This window comes from Mesitornis unicolor, unplaced genomic scaffold (assembly GCF_000695765.1).
Source record: "Mesitornis unicolor isolate BGI_N332 unplaced genomic scaffold, ASM69576v1 scaffold38794, whole genome shotgun sequence".
Taxonomy (NCBI): domain Eukaryota; kingdom Metazoa; phylum Chordata; class Aves; order Mesitornithiformes; family Mesitornithidae; genus Mesitornis; species Mesitornis unicolor.
In genome coordinates, this window is record NW_010182829.1 from 18,830 (window position 1) to 37,125 (window position 18,296).

Below are 18,296 nucleotides of genomic sequence, written 5' to 3' on the forward strand. Positions count from 1 at the left end.
TTCCATCCACTTCTGTCTTCAGGACTTCCCTAACAGATGCTGTTAGCAATCCTTAATGAATTTCTCTTCCATGGAGGTGTACAGTCCCCTTGAAAGCATACACATTTTTGCTGAAAACACTGTGTAGCAAGGAGTTCTACAGCTTCACTGAATGATGAAGATTATGAAGAATCTTCTCCTTCTGTTTATTTTGATCCTGTTGGCTTCTAGTTTTATTTGAAGCTCTATCATTTTTGTGTTAGAGCAAACAGTGAATGATCAATCCTGCTTCCTCTCTGCATACCGCTCAAGATTTTACAACTGTCTTATTTTCCCTTCATCATCTCTTTTTCTAGATGGAAGAGTCCTAGTTTACTTAGTTGTTCCTTATATGTAAGTTCTGTACCTTTGATCATCTTTGTTGCCCTTCTCTGAACCTTTTCCAGTTCTACCATGTCCTTTTTGAGGTGGGGAGGACCACAACTGCACCCAGTATTCAAGATGAGGGCAAACCATGGATCTACGCAGTAGTATAATGATCTTTGTTTTGTTCTCTACTCTTTTCCTAATATTTTCTAATATTTTGATTTTTTTTGACTGCTATTAAGCATTGAAGCTGATTTATTAATGAAAACAGCATTATTATATTATTATGCTGAAAATAGCATTATTTTGTTTGTGATGTTAGGGTACATTTTTTCATGTATGTTAGTTTACATTTCTCTGCGATGAATTCCATTTGATACTATACTGCTCACTGTGACTTGCTTCATTTCTTCTCAGACACCCCACACCTTTAGAACCCAAATAATTCAGATTGATCAGTAAACTTTGGCACCTTACTGCTCATTCCCTTTTCTAGGCTATTGCTGAGTAAGTTGAACAGTGCAGATTGCTGTAGAACTCCATTGGTTACGTTCTTCAGATACAAGAACTTGCATTTACTACTGCCCTCTGTTTCGTATTTTTTACTCTCTGTTTCATGTTATTTATTCTATGCAAAAGCCTTCTCTCTTATGCTGTGGCTGCTTAGTTTCCTCAAAAATCCTTTGGGGAAAGACCTTCTCAATGGCTTTTTGGAAATCTAACTAGAATATGTCAACCAGATGTCCCTTATTCATGTGATTATTAAGTTGCCTTTGGAACTCTAGTAAAGGTTTGTAGTGCATGGTATACATTCATAGAAAACATTTTGATTCTTCTTCAGAATGCTGTATTTATCTTTATGGACATTAGAGATATTTATCATTATGGTTTCTACTGTTTTCTCTAGTATAGACATTAAACACACTGATACATAGTTCTTGAATCCCTTATTAAAAATCCGGCATTGTATTTACTGCCATCTCATCCACAGATACTAAGGTAGTTTTTAAGCACTTAAGCAGCTAAGGTATTTCATCCTTGAGACCCCTTAAACTCTTGGATGATTCAGCATTTTCACTGGTGTTTTGGGAGACACAGACTAAAACTGAAAATAGGAGCTTTTCTATTCTGTTTGCTTATTAATCATGAAATCAGAGCCTTTCAGTGTTGCAAAAGAGAAGTCTTCAAAAGTTTAATGCTGGTTTTTGATTGTTTATGTATGCCCATAATAATAATGCCTCAGTTTGCATTCCTTTACTTCTTCATTGCATGTCATTCACTGAGACTACAATTTGACTGCTATTGTTGAGGTCCAAACCATTGATTTTGAGGTTGGTTACAAAACTTGATAAAATATTTACACTTTGAAATGGACTGAAAAGCTCTTGTTTCCTTCCTTACTGTAAGGAGTTCTATGCAGGATTCTTTTGTTTGGTTCTTGGCTTTTGTTTGTAGTTTTGACTAACCTTCTTACCTAAAATATCTAATTGTAATTTAGTGTTTGGATATGTTTCATTTACAAAAGTAGAGCATCCAAGCAATATGTCTAAAATTTTTTTTAAAAAGTCTTACAGCTTTTTCTCTGAATACTTCTTTATAGGAAAGATTGATGAAGAGGCTGTTAAGAAATATGCTTACCTTAACATTGTGGGAATGGTTGGATCCATAGACAATGACTTCTGTGGTACAGATATGACCATAGGTACAGACTCAGCCTTGCACAGAATCATTGAAGTTGTGGATGCCATCATGACGACTGCTCAAAGGTAAATTATGCATATTATAGAAAACTATAACAAATACACAGTTATTTATGCCTCAAGTCTTAAGTTTCCTATTGCTATGCAGTAGTGGAGGATATAAGTTAATTTTAAATAGAGGTTAGGTAACTGGTATTTGTAATATTTCTAGAGTGGAAATAAAAGCTCTTTTTGGCTGCATCTTTCAAGTGTTTCAGTTTCTTATTTTCTAAGTAAGTTTTCTCTCATTACTATCATGGCAGCACTTCAAGCATCTGATTGTAGAGGCTATGTCAGTATTAGGAGCAGAGTTTGTTTTTTTAATATGTTTTTAGTCTTTCCCAAACATGGTGTTTTAGAGAAGATCCAGACAAGACATATCTTGAATAGTACAAAGTAGTATGTTTGTATATGAGCTGTCCCTAGGTAAAATTTAAGGAATTACTTTATTTTTTAATATAGCTATATAATTACAATTCTTAACTATGGATCTGCATCATTTACATTTCTAGTAAATGTTCACCTCTTCTCTCCTAACTGCCCTTATGTGTTTTAGAAGAAAGTAGCACTGAAAATTAATTATGTATTGAACGATATGTAATTTTAAATACATTGTTTAATATGGCCTTCTGTTTTGCTAATGAATTTGTGTTTGGTAAGCATGGTAAACACATGCTATTTCCTGATAGCAGGTTCTGATTTCAATAATTTAGACTGGATTTTTGAGTTGCAGTACTGCGGTTTATTTGTTTTCTTATTTTTACAGCCATCAGAGGACATTTGTTTTGGAGGTTATGGGAAGACACTGTGGGTATGTATTGTCTTCAGCAGTTTGTGTCTCATACAGATATAATTATGAGAGATCAAGAAACCTGAACCATGAATGTCTAATAATTTCGTATGTTTATTAGGTATCTAGCTCTTGTTAGTGCCTTGGCCTGTGGTGCAGATTGGGTGTTTATTCCTGAATACCCACCAGAAGAAGGCTGGGAAGATTCAATGTGTGTTAAGCTTTCAGAGGTAATCTATTACTATGTTTGGGATTTCCTGATGTCTCTGTAGGTGTTTGAAAACAATGATTTAAAAATGTAATTGAGGCTTTCAGCAAGTCTTTGCTTCGCATGTCACAGATAGTGCTATTTGATCTTAAACAGTCATTTTCCAGCATTGTGCAATTGTTTTGAATTATTATGTGACTTACTCTAGGGATTGCACAAAACTAATCCTATGTAAACAATGTGTGTACCTTTCCTCATTAATTTGATATAAGACATTTCACTTCATCGATGAAAAGACGTACATAAAGATAAAATGTGTAAGAAACACTGGAAGCATAAGAAATATGTCATCAAATCTTAGCAGCTTAATGTATAGCAATTGATTATAAAGTGGTGCTGTAAATTTAATTCAGGGTTTTTTTAATTATATGGATGTGCTTTTATTTTTATTACAGAATCGTGCACGGAAGAAAAGGCTGAATATTATTATTGTAGCTGAAGGAGCTATTGATTGCCACAACCAACCTATAACGTCAGAGAAGGTTAAGGATGTAAGTGTTAACGTACTTACGATGCACGTTCTGCTTTGTTCTTAAGATGAGATTTGTTACTAACAATAACATTTCTTAAAGTAAATCTGCTCCTGTTAAGTAGCTTATCAAACAGTTTGCTGGTTGTATTTTATATTTTTACTTTATTATCTGAATCCATAGTCCACTTAAGGCAGAATTAATTTAGTGGCTAAAATAAGACAACAGTCCAAAACACATACTTCATGGGTGCCTTAGTTGATAAAGAGACGGAAATCAGCTCAAATCAGTAATTATAATCCTATTTTACTTTATCTTTCTTGTAAAATTTTAATAATAGTCTGTCTCACAGTGAAGTAATACTGTCTAATTTGGACAAAGTCTTGTTACTTTTCTCTAAATGGTTGGTTTGCCAAGAATTTTGTTGGTGACTAAAATTAAGAATAACTTTTGAGTTGACATTACTCTGCTTTTCTTGGAAAAGAAGTTGAAAAATAGTCATTGGCAGGAATGAGCTATGACACTTTGTCGTTACATGGGCCTTCTCTGTCCTGTAATTACGAAGTTTTGGTTTCCATAGTTGTCAGTTTGAGAGTAATCTTTGACTCTTAATTCAGAATTGCTGTTCTAGCAAAGTAAAATTTAGCACTAAGTGGCGTTAAGTGTACATACAGCAGATAGCTATTAACCATTTATGGAAGAAACATGACTTACTACAAATTCCAGCCAGTTAAAACCTTTAAAAACTGTAAATTGACAACTTGAGGGTTTGAAGAATTTGTAAGTGATTTCTAAAATATTTTTCTGCTTTATAGTATCCATTACTTATTCCTTACATACTCACTGAATATGTATTAATAAAGCATGTTTTTCTGTGACTTTTGATTTTATATGTAGCAGAAGAAATTGAAAGAAAGTCTGACTGAATGAAATAGTTTTTTATTTTTACTGCAAGTTTTAGAAGCTTTGTCAGTTAAAGTTAAAAGTCATCTTCACTGAAGTTTTACTCAGAAGCTTTTGGGATGTGTAGTCTTGCACATAGATGAAGCAGGGAGTGAATAAAACACTCCAATTAAACTTTTTTCAAGTATTCTAGTGATAATGTTTAGACCTGTTCTTGTAAGTCTGAGGACTGTGCATAATGATACCATTATAACTGCAGTTAAAGCATTGCAATCTAAGCCATTGTTTTGCTGTCATTTAATAAAATGTTCCTTTAGATTAGGAACCTGTAGATAATTCTAGGTTAGGAATAAACTAAAAACTGGCTTAACTTTGTAGTATTTTCATTACTGTTGACATACAAATGTATAGTACATGTAGAATTTTATTATTCCAATAGCATGCAAAGCAGAATAATGCAAACACATGAGTATATAAAATAATGATAATAAAATTCCTATATTTTAAAATTCTGTGCAGCTTGTGGTTCAGCGGCTCGGTTTTGACACTCGTGTAACTATCTTGGGTCATGTGCAAAGAGGTGGAACCCCTTCAGCTTTTGACAGAATTTTGGTGAGTGAACCTAAAATAATTACTCATGGCACCACGTGGTACAACTGCATTTTGATTATTTGTTTGGGAGTGGGGTATTTCTTCACCTGATTGACTTAACAAATTAAATTATTGTCTCAAATTAACTGTCTGAATAGCTCAGATTCAGAATGGTGAAGCACTTTGTGTAAAAGAATTATTATTAGGATTAAAAAAGCAAAGCTTGAAGAACAATCTTCCATACTTAAGGGTATTAAACAGTGCGACATTTTCACCTGCCAAGGAATAATTGGTTTCAACTTGATTTACAGAGAAATCATGACCATTTCTGTGTCTGGAAGCCTTTTACTTTCAAGTACTAGCTTGAACATGCTAACATTATCTATTTTCAGGCAAGTCGTATGGGTGTGGAAGCTGTGCTTGCCCTTTTAGAAGCTACTCCAGCTACCCCTGCCTGTGTTGTGTCCCTCTCTGGAAACCAGGCTGTCCGTCTGCCTCTGATGGAATGTGTGCAGATGGTGAGTTTCTGGCAAAAATCCAACTTACAGTTATTCATTTACTACAACAGACTGCTGTGTACAATAATTGTCTGTTGTCACTAAAACACTGATGAGAATGTGTGCACTGATTTCCCATATTTGGGAATAATGAACTTCATGTGTGTTCTTTATGTGTTGTTATTTGTGAACTACCAACAAACAGGAAATACATATAATTTTAAATTGTTTTAAGATTTTATCTTGGATCTTCTCTTTTCGTTACTACAACATATTCTTCATATGCTTGCATCCCTTTACACATCATACACAATAGCTGGGTCTCTGCACTAAAACTGTTCAGCTTAAACTGAAGAAAGAAAATGCAAAATAGATATATTGATTTTTTATTTTATTATTTTTCCCAGCAAGGCCTTAGGTGGCTGCTTCTACTTTGTTCTTCTCCTGGCCACTGTAATTTATGCTATAATAAGAGGTAGCTCATAAATTAATGAAATGTCAATATTTCTTCTTTCACTTTTGAAAGCTATTTCAAAATGGTCTGTTTACTGGAATATATTAAATAATCAACTTCTCGTGTTTTTTAAACACACTGAGTAATCAACTTGTTTTTTCAAGACTCAAGAAGTCCAGAAAGCCATGGATGAAGGAAGGTTTGTTGAGGCTGTGAGGCTTCGTGGAAGGTATGGCTAATAACTTGTATCAGTTTATTTGCACTAGAAAAGCTGAACGGCTTTGCTTTTCTGCTGACACTTGCCATTTTATTTTAAGATTTTTAATATCCATATGGTTTTATGTATTTAAAAATAATGGAGACAACAGAACAAGAGTTGCTTAAATCGAATAATTGAAATTCCTACCTGCATCAAAACATGCAAGACAAAGAAAATTAGTTCAGTACCGTATCAGGCTAGTGACTGATTCTAGGATAACTAGTCACAGAGAGAAGAGCTGCTGTGTTATGAGCTGATTGGTAGCAACCATATGTTTGTTTATTCAAGATTTTGAGGCCAATCCTGTGAGCTTGTTTGTAAGTAGCTGGTAATTTTCCAATAGTTATGTTGGAGGGAGACATTCTGCACTCTAATGTGTCATCAGTGTTTTCTGTTTCAAGTAATTTGATAATAAAGTGCTTTATCTCCAGTCTGTAAAACTCACTTGCCAGCTACATAGTTATTTTGTATTTTCTCACTATTATCTTACAGGATTGACTGTTTTCCAGTGTTCTTTCGTTTCCAGTTTTTATTGTGTTTTGCATTTGTAATAACTTTGGTCTAGACATTACATACCTGTTTTTAAAAGTTTCTGAAGGAATCGTTTCTTTAGAATAACTATCAGTTGAAAAATTTACTATGTTATTTACTGTATCTTTATTACTTATTTATTTAGGAGCTTTGAAAACAACCTTAACACCTACAAATTACTGTCACACAAAAAACCAGATGCCGAACTTCCAAAGGTAAGTGGTTTTTTGGAGTGAGCAATGCATGTCTGCTTTTGAGGTGTCTTAACAGAGAGTATTTTTCTTCTTCTCTCCCCCTCATCCTGCCTTAATACTCTCTTCAAACCTATGCCATAAGTTATGTTATAAAATTAGTTAAATAATAAAATGGCAGAAAGATGCTTGTAACACACAACTTTATTCTAATAGCTAACATTTTTTTAAAGTGAAATACTGTTCTAACTAGAAAATTTCCTGGTAGACAGTTTCTTTCTGTCTTAAATATGTCTGTTCCCAGTTGCTGTAGCGTTTGGTCCCAATTGCTGTAGTGTCTGGTCCTAGTACTTACTGTTGCACTCCCTGTTCCTTAACATGGAGAAAGGAAAGGTGATGTAATCATGACTAAGAGTCTAAAAATCTTAGGATAATGAAGGAAGATTCAATATCAAAGAACGGCAAAGCCCCTTCCTTTTGAAGGGCAAAGCCTCTCAGGAACAAGGGTAAGTCCAGAAACTCATAGTATAAAATAGTGAAGACAAATGCATCACGTTTACTTGATTTAATACGTCATTGAATAATACAGCAGTGGGCATTCTTTGTTGTTTGTAAGTTGTGTATAAGAGGAAGTCTGCATTTATTAGGAAGCAGGCACTAAATGTTGTGGACAAACAAATTTCAGACAGGATTATTTAGTTTAATAATAGTTTACTCAATAATTCTGGTTTTGTCCATAGTTGGTGACTAAATAACCTCACTGGTTAATTCACTTTTTAATTGTGGTTTGTGAGGATTTGTTACCTTATTTGCATGATTGTGTTACTGTTGTTTTTTTTAATTCCAGTTAAATATCTGATTAATGATTAGATAATATTTTTCAGTATTATTACGGAGGAAAAATTGCACTGAAAATAGGAAAAGTTAATTTGCCTGACGTCTGTGAATCTGAAATTCTGTGGATACCAAGTAGCATAATCACAACTAGCCATTTTAGTTGGCAAAAATTACAGTGTAATATGTCACGGAAAACATCACACAGTAAAGGAAAATGGTGTATTACAAATTAAAAGTCATAGTAGAAGCTTTCAAGGAGACTATAATGAAATAATCCTAATCTATATTACACTTTAAATTTTGCGTAAACATAAGTTAAAGTAAGTATGTAGTCCAAAGTTATTACAAATACACCTGCCAAAATGGCAATTTTAAAAAAATTACATAAGGACCTAAGTTTGATCTTCAAGAGATCAAAGAATTCAGAATTATTTTTTTTTAAATATTCAACATCTGCTTTGGCAGATCAGAGGTCTGTGTGTGTTTGTTTGTTTTTTATACCAATGCAAATTTAGTACTGTTAAGCATTGGGCTTTTGCATTTTGTTTTAAAATGGTTTTGCCATACCTTTTTGATGATGGATGACATTAGAAGGAAATGTAGGCCGCTTGTAATTATTAACTACTTACATTTGACCATACTAGCCAAATCTCTGTGCTTGAGTAAAATGGATTGGATGGGAATTAAAAAGCAAATGAAATGCACATATTGCAGGAATTGAGAAAAAGACTAAGCTTAGCAGATCACTAGAGCCTACTGAGTGCTCTGCTCAGCAGTGTTGCTGCACACATATTTTGCTGCTTCTGTTTTCTTTGCATTGTTCTGCAATCTTTTGATTGTGCCAGGGCTAAGAAAGAAACCACATCTGTTCTGGTCTTCTTGTTGACTATTTTTTTTTTTTTCTATTGGAAGAGGTGCTATGATCATTACTTAACAACTGTTCTGGGTTTTTGTTTTGTATTCCCATGTTCCAGGATAAAGCGAATAAATTCTAGCTCTTCCACAGTACCAAATTGTTACAATTTTGTCATGTCAATAGTTATAAACAATTTAGGGTCATCCAGCTGATCTAAAGCATGGTGAATTTTAGTGTATACACACAGGCTGTCAAGTTCTCTTGCATTTTGGTCACATAGTTTGCTATCATTGAAAATCTGTTTGCTAAATTTATACAGAGTGGTTAAACGTTCCCAAAGGTCAGGCGTGTAAAGTTTTAAATCATTATTTATATTTTGCTCTCAGTATTAATTTCAAAGCTGTAAAAATAAAAGAAAATTAATGAATTGCAGTGCCTTCTTAATTTTTTTTGGCAATTGATTATATTTTTACCTGTTGTAAATCAACACTTACTGATGTCAGTGAAACTGTATTGATTTATTGAGCTGATTTATTGATTAAGCTGACCATTTTTAAATCAACGACAGTGGCCGGAGAGTTATCTGAAAATAAGTCTTCCATTTCAAGGCGTACTTCATGTACGGAAGATCTGCATTTCATGCTTTGCAGTTAAAATTTTATCCAGAGATGCTTACTAGTGTCTTACATGCAGTAGCACGCTTGCTTTGTTTGCCCCTATGGTGTGCATTTATGAGTAATTTTTCTGTTATGTTTTTCTTTTTAATGCAAGTATTAAAGTTTTTTCCTCTGAGAAAGAATCCATGATCTGAATGATATTTGATTTCAGTATAAAGTAGTAATTCTGTTGGACAAGGAGTTCTGAATTTGAAAACTGTTGTATTTTTAGAGCTGAGTGCATTGTAACAAGACAGAAGTTTTCAATAGTGTTTTGTAGCTAAATTGTGTGATTTTTGCCACTTGTATTGTTCAGTCTCTAATGCTTATGTCCATTTAGATGTAGTTGTTTTTCCTATAGTGCAATGGATAAGCAATATAAATGAGGACCAAATGCATATGTATGGAATATATATGGACAAATTAACTGTGGTGTAGAAATTAAAGTGCTTATTAAATATTATTTTTCTCTTGCAGACTAATTTTAATGTGGCGGTTTTAAATGTTGGTGCCCCTGCAGCTGGAATGAATGCCGCAGTGAGAGCTGCAGTGAGAGTTGGCATAACTGAAGGCCATAAAATGTTTGCTGTCATTGATGGATTTGAAGGTTTTTCTAGAGGGAAGGTCAGTATTATGTATGTGGATTGCATAGTAGTATGTGCCCCATCCCACACCACCACCTTTCTTGATATTCTTAGAAGGTAAGTTCTGTCATAACTGTTGTGGGAACTGATTCTGGAAATTCTTATATTTCATAAAGATATATAAAAACCAAATTGTAACTATTTCTCAAATACTCAAGAGTACAGATTTATTTATCTTAAGTATTGCTAATCATATTCTGCAGAGCTACAAAATAAGTTCAGATGAATTCTGCCTTCAAATTTTGGTCTGTGTTTAGCATACAGTAAGTTTTCCGCAGAATAACAGAAGAATTGCTGAATCTGTGTGATGAGTTGTTGTGTCTGTGTTCCTTTGCTATAAGAAACTTTGCAGTGGTGTTTGTTGAGAGAAGAAACTTGTCCTTCTCTCCTGAGGTGACTTAGATTCTTCTGGTCCCCTTTTTTAAATTTTAAGCATCAGTTGGTATACTGAGGAGAAACTGGATATGTTCCAGAACTAACTTCAAAGAGCTAGTTTTAGATTTTTGTGTTTCACATTCAGTAGGAGAGGATGTGAACGTAGGATTGTGGTATGAAACATGGAGGCAGGGTTCATCATGATATGGAGGAATAAAGAATAAATGGAATGGAAAGGAATTGGTAAAAATTCAAGATAAATAAAGGTAACCTCTTGGGACTGTTTTCTTTCATTTTTGGTGTTGTCTGTGCCCAAGAACTTTATCAGCAGGCTTACTTAAAGTAGTACCTGGTGTTTGCTGCATGTCAAGAGAAGGAATTGGATAAATACTTATTAAAATTTTCTTTTTTACTTTTATTCAAAGATAAAGGAAATCAGCTGGGGAGATGTTGGAGGCTGGACTGGTCAAGGCGGATCAATTCTTGGTACAAAACGGTAACGTCCATGTTTTGCCAGTTAATATGATGAGTTCTAGTATTTTATACAACCAGTGTATGATTCCATGCTCTTTTCCTTCCACAGATTGTTTTAAGTCCTCATTTTACTTTTTTAAAAATCTTTTCATTTCAACTTGGATGTCTTCATAGTACTGTACCAGCTCTGAAGACAGAATGAATATGGGAGTCGGGACCTCAACTTAAAAATTTCCTGGGTTCCTTACACTTAAAGGGATTGCAGATTTGTAATTTCTTTACAGTAAACGTGATTCCTTACTGGTTTTCAGGAAGAATTATTTGTATGGATAAATATGTAAAAGGAGAAGTATTGCATTGCCTGCTCAGTTTACTGTTTCAGCTTAGTAATTAGTTCTTATTGCAGCATAGTCTGTAAATTGTTTTTATTTTGCTTTTGGTTTAATCGTTTTTAGTACTCTTCCTGCAAAATATTTGGAGAAGATTGCTGACCAGATGCGCACTAACAACATTAACGCCCTTATGGTTATTGGTGGATTTGAGGTACACAGAAATGTCTAATTATGTCTAAGTAGAGTAGAATTCCTAACAAAAGAAATAGACCCCTTTAATGTTTACCCAGTCTATATCCAAAATGCATTTGGATATAAAAATATTTGATGCGCGACATAAGTAGTGTTTAGGCTGTCAATCACTGATTCTGTGGAAAGTTGACATTCAAGACAGTGACTAGTAAGTGCAAAATGGGATGTGCTGAGTGGGTAAATGTGAGTTAGTGTGATTATCATAGCATTTCTGTAGTAAAAAAAAAAATTAATGACTTCAGTAGTGCAAGTTTCAGTCTACACTGTATCAGAACTTAGAACATATTTCCAGAAGTTCTTGATCTTTAGTAGTAATTACACTGTGCTCCCTTATTTAAATCACTCTTTCTCACATAGGGCATTTCAAAATCTGTAATTGATCTAAAGAAGTATTCTCTTTTTTTTCCATATTTCATGTTTATTTCATTTTAACAAAACAAATTTTTTGAGATCTTGATTCAGGAAAGTATTTTGCCAGCTCTTCTCAGAGAAGAACATGCTTAATGCTTCTTGATAAGGAATAAATTGGCCATTTTTTCCAACCAGTTAGGCATGGCCTTAGTTCAGGAATATTAAGATTTTAACTGACAAGTAACAGTACCTGAAGTTTGCAGTATGTTTATGGTGTACAAAGCACTTTGTTATGTGTATATTATATATTCCCTTTAAAACAAATGTTTCATTTATTGTTTGTTTTCAAATGTATACCTGTTTTTAATGCTTTCTTTTTTTGTGTACATGTTAGACTTTAGTGGTTTGTTAATGCTTTGACTTGCTGAAGTGTGCTGTGGTAGAAATGGCTCCCCTTGTGGCCCTTTCCATTTTATCACTCCAACTTTGCCCTTATTTTATTCATCCTAATTTTTCACCCAATGCCTGTGCCCAACAGGCGTACCTCGGACTTCTGGAATTGTCAGCTGCCCGAGAAAAATATGACGAATTCTGTGTCCCCATGGTTATGGTTCCTGCAACTGTATCCAACAATGTACCGGGTTCAGATTTCAGCATTGGTGCAGATACTGCTCTGAACACTATTACTGATGTAAGTCTACTCTGGTGTGTGCGCTTACTAACAAAGCAGTTCTGGCTAAAGCTGACTAAATTGGTTAGAACTGGATATTTTTGTAGCCCAGAACTTTGGAAATGTAACCTGGAAAATGATACAGTTACTTGATATAGCCACATTCATTATACCTAGTTGAAAAAGAAAAGGCTTACAATCCCAAATGCTTTCATTAGGTTTTCTCTGAAACTGCGATGAGCTGTGAATTTGTAAACTGCAAAATAGGATGACATATATCTATTGTATGTGGAAGAAGGAAACCTGAAGCTAAGACTTGATGATCATTTGATGCACTGTAGAGAAAAAAAAATCCCTATTACATGTAAAGTGTAGGTATACTGAGCTGTAAAAAATGCTGAGCAAATATTGCTCTGTTCAGAAAGAGGTCCTTGTTTAGGTATGTAACATCTTTATTTCTCTAATAGAGAATGTAAGATCCATATGTCTCTAATAAGAGGAATTACATGTATTCTACTAATTAACAGATTTAACAAAAATTAATTGAGACATATTATGAAGTATTTTTTAAAAAATAAAATCCAGTAATACAAAGCAAACTAAAAATGGATTGATTAATACTAAACACAGTTGGATAGAAAGAGCATTGTCAAACACCACACAAATGAAGTTGTCAGGCATGTACATTTACAGTTCATATTGAATCACTTAGGAGGCATTAATCTGTCATACCTCTATGGAGAAGAGCCATTCTGCTTCTATATAGTCTGACATAATTTTGCCTGCGAAACAATGTTGGTAACATTACACTTCTTTCAATGTTTTTTTTTCTTCTCAGCATAATCTGTGGACACATGTACTGCAGATACAGTTACACAGTTTCTATAGGAAAGACCTAATAAAGCATTTGTCTTCAAAACTTCATTTACATTTTCATTTATGAAGAAGAAACAGAATTATTTCATAACTTGCTTATTGAATTACAATGAATTACCAAATTATATTACAACTTCCACTACATCATTTTGTTTCCAGCCATGTTGGAGCCAGAGTGTAGAAGTTTTTTGCTGATTGTACATTTTGAGCTACATTTCAAAAAGTGAAAAAGATCAAGCATGGTGCTCATGTAAAATGGGAAAAGACTTTCAAGTTACTTTTTTAAAATGAAATGTCAGCTCTTTTATCACTTAGATGTCTTTGAAGATTTAAATCATATTAATTTCAAAAATTTGAAGGATTCCTGAAATGCTGTCAACTTCAAGAGCACTAACATAATTTTCACTTGTTTTGTTTTTGCTTTTTACTATGCCAACATAAATATTTTTATCTTCAGCAAAATAAACCCCTTAGGAAATTTCAGTTTCCTTAACTATTGCTTTGAACAAGACTGTAAGCTAACTAAAATTTATCTTGAACATATTATTTATAGACAACTTAGTTTAGAAATGTTCATGTTTCCAGTTCTGGTAAATAAAAATATCTCTCCAAAAAAATTGGTCACAAATTAAGGTGAGTAAAATGATAGTGCATAACACCTACTTTTCTTCTTTTCTTTTCTTCTTAAGCTTTGTTTACCTAACTGGCTTCTTTTTATAGGTTATTCTATGTAGAGTGAGGTTTATCATAGTTAGTCAGTCTTTCTGTCGATGTTGTGTTTTGCTTTATACTTAGGCTTCTAGATATCATCCACCTTCATTAGGTAATAAAATGTCCATGTTTTCAATGCAGTAGTTGAAAAGTTTTCAAACTGATAGTTTTTTACTAATAGCTTTTGTCTTATTTTTGCATTTTATTTTGCCTAGGTTTTTCTCTGAAATAAATATGAAATGAAATAGCTTTGCAAGGTTTAGATTCAATCCTATGGAAGATTAAATTTCGTTCTTTTCTTGGGGGGTAAGGAACAGACTTCTGTGTTGGAGAAACATTTTGTGTTGGTGCCTTTTCAGTTTTCAGCTCTGATTGTTTCGACATGATTTAGTAAAACTGATACTGAAAAATGTATCCTTTCATCCCTGTGTTGTATGTTCAGATCAGGTTCAGTAGGGATGATGCCCCCTATTAAACGTGACTGATAGACTCAATACAAGTCATACAATTGATTGTGTTAAATGAAAGCAGTGAATGGACATAGATGACCATTCTATCTAGCTAATAGGACTTTTATTCCTGTTGCCACTATTAGGTGAATAAATGCATCAGAGTTTTCAGTGCTCTTAGATTAGAACCTCTTATGAACACCAAAATGTCATCACACTTAATTTTTCTGTGGTATTGTTCTTTTATGTTCTTGACAACTTTTAGTAAGGTAAGTACGTTTCTGTTGGGTAATGAGGCCTTGTTAGTGTTTCACATTACTATGTCATTATTATTACTATTACATGTCAATGTTAGGTTGTTTGAAACTTGTCAAGGCATGTAAATGGTAACTTGAGACATTTGCAGATAAAATGTTTAAGATGCTGCATTTAAAAAGAAGAAAACAATAAGAACAGACAAACAGATACATGACTTTTGAATGAGAGATTAGGCCGGAGTGTGCTTTTCCCCAAGTCATAGATAGTGGATGGCACATTTCTCAATAATTAGAATTTAGATTCTATAACAGATTCTATGACGCTCTTGAAATGCTCAATTTTTCATTTTTTGTTTTGAAATACAGGCTTGTAGTCTGTTGAATAGTAGAATTTGGTTTGTCTCTTGAAGTGTTTTAGATTTATCTTATCCTGTATTTTTCACTTCAGTTTACAAAATATTTCTGAAAGCAATTGTCAATGAAAACTCCACAACATAAAATACCTGGGGAAAGCTCAAGGTTTCTGTACCTGAAAAGCGTATGCTTAAAGCTTGCCTATTTAGATGTACAAATTGAATTGTTTAGAATTGCAGGACAAGAACATGAACTTGTGATTTTCTGTGAAAAGAAGCATCAGTAAAATAACTACCATAATAAAAATACCTATACTCTCAACTTCATGTTGCTAATCCAGTGAAATGAATATTATTTCAGATAGCAGACCTCTGCAATGTGACAAAGGATTGTTACATTTTTTCCTACATAACTATAAAGGGTAGACATTTCTTTTTAAATGAAAGTTGGATTACTTAATATTGAACAAAAAGAGGCATTAGCAATACATTTTTCAGGTGCAACTAAAAAGCAGAAACTACTCTGTTTAAGCAGAATGAATAAAAAGTTAGACTCTTTCAGCTGCAGAACATGGAAAGAGAATGGAAAGGATGAAAATTTAATTTGCAAAACAAGCCTTCTGATGAGCTAGAGGAAACTGATGGAATGAGGAATAAACCAGAACAAGGTATGGAAGAATATTAATTTGATGTAGGAGATCTAGAAGTGAATAGGGAAATGAAAAGAAAAGGTATCAGCTAGATATGAAGACAAATAAAACCTGAAAAAGAAAGATGCTTAAACTCTCTATAATGTGTTTGTTTGAGCATCTGCCTTTTCCTTTTATCAAAGAGAAGGGGATACAGATTGATCAATTGGTTTTGTGAGAAAAAAGAATAGCAAACACAAGAAAATGCTTCCTCACTGAGAAGCAGATAAAACTAGAGTTAGTTTGCCTTAATGCAGTCTCCTGTACCCTCCCAGTGCTGGGGCTAGCATATGTGGCTCCACATTAGTCTGAAAGAGGAAGCTGAAGATTAGCCTGGCCAAGCTAGCTAACAAATTAAGTCATCATTGACTTCAGTCCTAGCAACAGCTGGATGTGGAGCTAGGGCAGTAAATCCATACCTTTTGGTGACCATTTGCATTTAGATTAACATAAAGTTAACAAAACACAGTCTTTACTTGGCAGGATGTATTTTTATAAAGCGTCCTTGGTTATGGCATTGCCCTTTTTAATAACACAAATATAATTAAAGTGTATGAAATGGTTAAACCATTTTATTAACATAGTACAGTATCCATATATGATCTTAATGTAGTACTTATTTAAAAATAATTGTAAAGCAGCTATTAAAACCACCAATCACTTATTTAACCTTTATAATTTTTAAATGTCCCTTTATTGAAAGCGTTTTAATGTTTTGTTGAAGAGATGCAAAGATGTTGCGTATAATCATCTAATGCTCATGCTTGGTGAAGGTACAGTCTTTGGATATGTTTGCTGAAATCACTTGCATCAAATAAAATGGCAATATTTAATGCAAGTAAAACATATCTTAACTGCGTTTTAACTTATCATAAATGCAGACTAACCAATTGTGTTAGTTACCACTCTAAATCTCCCTTCAACTTGGTTTCTCAAAAGTCTCAATATTAACCTTTGTAGAGAAACTAATGTTTTGCAGATCTCCAGGAAGCCATGTGGTTTCTACTGAACTGCTGTGACTCAGTATATGTCTTTACTTTTCAAATAAAAAGTCAAAGCAGCCTGACTGAGCTGTGTTGGGCTAGGCAAGTATTGAAGTTTTCTCAGTGAAGTCTCATCCACTCAAAAGAAAAAAAAGAAAAAAAAAAGAAAAAAAAATCCATTTGTTGCTCTTCTGGCTATACTGCTTCTCAGAGCTACAGGCCTGAGAGTGCCGTCTTTTAGACTGTATTTCAGACTTAAACTGGAAATGCATCCTAGCACTGAGGTTAACTGAAAGTTGTACTTATAAAATACATGAGTAGAGATAGACAGAGAGACAGTCAGTTTGCAGTTATGCACCAACTGCCCTGTGTCCTGTCCTGTCCTCTCACTGAACAGGATCTGCTTTATCTAGGAAAAAAATCTAGAGAGCAGAGCTCTTGCAGGTGAATTTTTTTTCCCATGACTTTCTCCTAAGTTACCACTTAAATCAGTCACATATACGTATATACGTATATACATATATACGTATATACATATATACATATATACATATATGGGGATAGCTTCATAGCTAGCTAGTAATTTGATCTGCAATGTTTTGCTTCTCTGAACTTGAGAAATAGAGAACATGAGACTTCTGTGGACATCAGTTCTTTCTAGGATAAAGAGATTAGGAAAAATATAACATAATATATAATCAGGCTTTCTTGTGGAGAGTCGTTACATAGGCAATTTGAAAAAATGCCACACATCATGACAGATGCTGATTAGTTTTGATTAGGAAGAATTGGAATAATGTAACTAAAAATATATGTTTACTGACTTAAAACAGCTGCGCAATCTTAACCTTTAAGTATTGTTTTGACATCTGTTAGGAACGCCTAATCCTTTTTGCATTATGATATGTTTTGTAGTGTTTGGAATCTTCCCAAGGACCTACAACTGCTTTTCAAAGAATCTTTGTACTTGCAAATTTTATTAACTCATCCATGTACACATGTTCCTGGATTTTTCTGGGCCTATATCCAGTCTATGTGCAGAGAGGCAGATATGTGATGTTGACAGAATCTTGGAAGGCATAGGCAAAACTTTTTCTTCTTTCTTGGTGGAAATAGATGTGTCTTGACTTTATAGGATAACATGATTTGTTTTTTTTAAAAAAAAAAGCAGCTTTCTTTAAGTATTTCCTTTTAGTGGTAGGTTTTTTACTAGTTAACTTTCTAAACTCCTTAACATGTATCTAATTCTTTTCTCTAAGTGGTTTCTTGTGGAATTATTTCCAGTCTACCTTTATGCTGTCTTTTTCTTCCCAACTGCTGCAAACCTCTATGCTGTGCACACTTCATGTTTGCTCTGCATTAACTTGCACTAATCTCTGCATTCCTTCAAAGAGCATTGTGCCAATGCAACCCCAGTGCACTGTTGCGGTATGTACAGGATATTGCCCCCCAGTAATGTCACCAACTGTATTTACTTGGGCCAGTGGACAGCC

The 18,296-nt window shown here is 33.8% G+C and overlaps 1 protein-coding gene across 1 annotated transcript in view; it reads left to right on the forward strand.

Moving 5' to 3' along the window:
- PFKP (phosphofructokinase, platelet) overlaps positions 1–18,296 on the forward strand; it is a 37,165-nt gene that overhangs the window by 9,852 nt on the left and 9,017 nt on the right. The window contains exons 4-14 of the mRNA XM_010183915.1: positions 1,946–2,111; positions 2,851–2,895; positions 2,996–3,104; positions 3,538–3,633; positions 5,035–5,127; positions 5,499–5,624; positions 6,222–6,286; positions 6,993–7,062; positions 9,865–10,011; positions 10,832–10,902; positions 11,336–11,423. Coding sequence (XP_010182217.1) covers positions 1,946–2,111; positions 2,851–2,895; positions 2,996–3,104; positions 3,538–3,633; positions 5,035–5,127; positions 5,499–5,624; positions 6,222–6,286; positions 6,993–7,062; positions 9,865–10,011; positions 10,832–10,902; positions 11,336–11,423 — 1,076 coding nt within the window. The remainder of the gene's footprint in view (positions 1–1,945; positions 2,112–2,850; positions 2,896–2,995; positions 3,105–3,537; positions 3,634–5,034; positions 5,128–5,498; positions 5,625–6,221; positions 6,287–6,992; positions 7,063–9,864; positions 10,012–10,831; positions 10,903–11,335; positions 11,424–18,296) is intronic.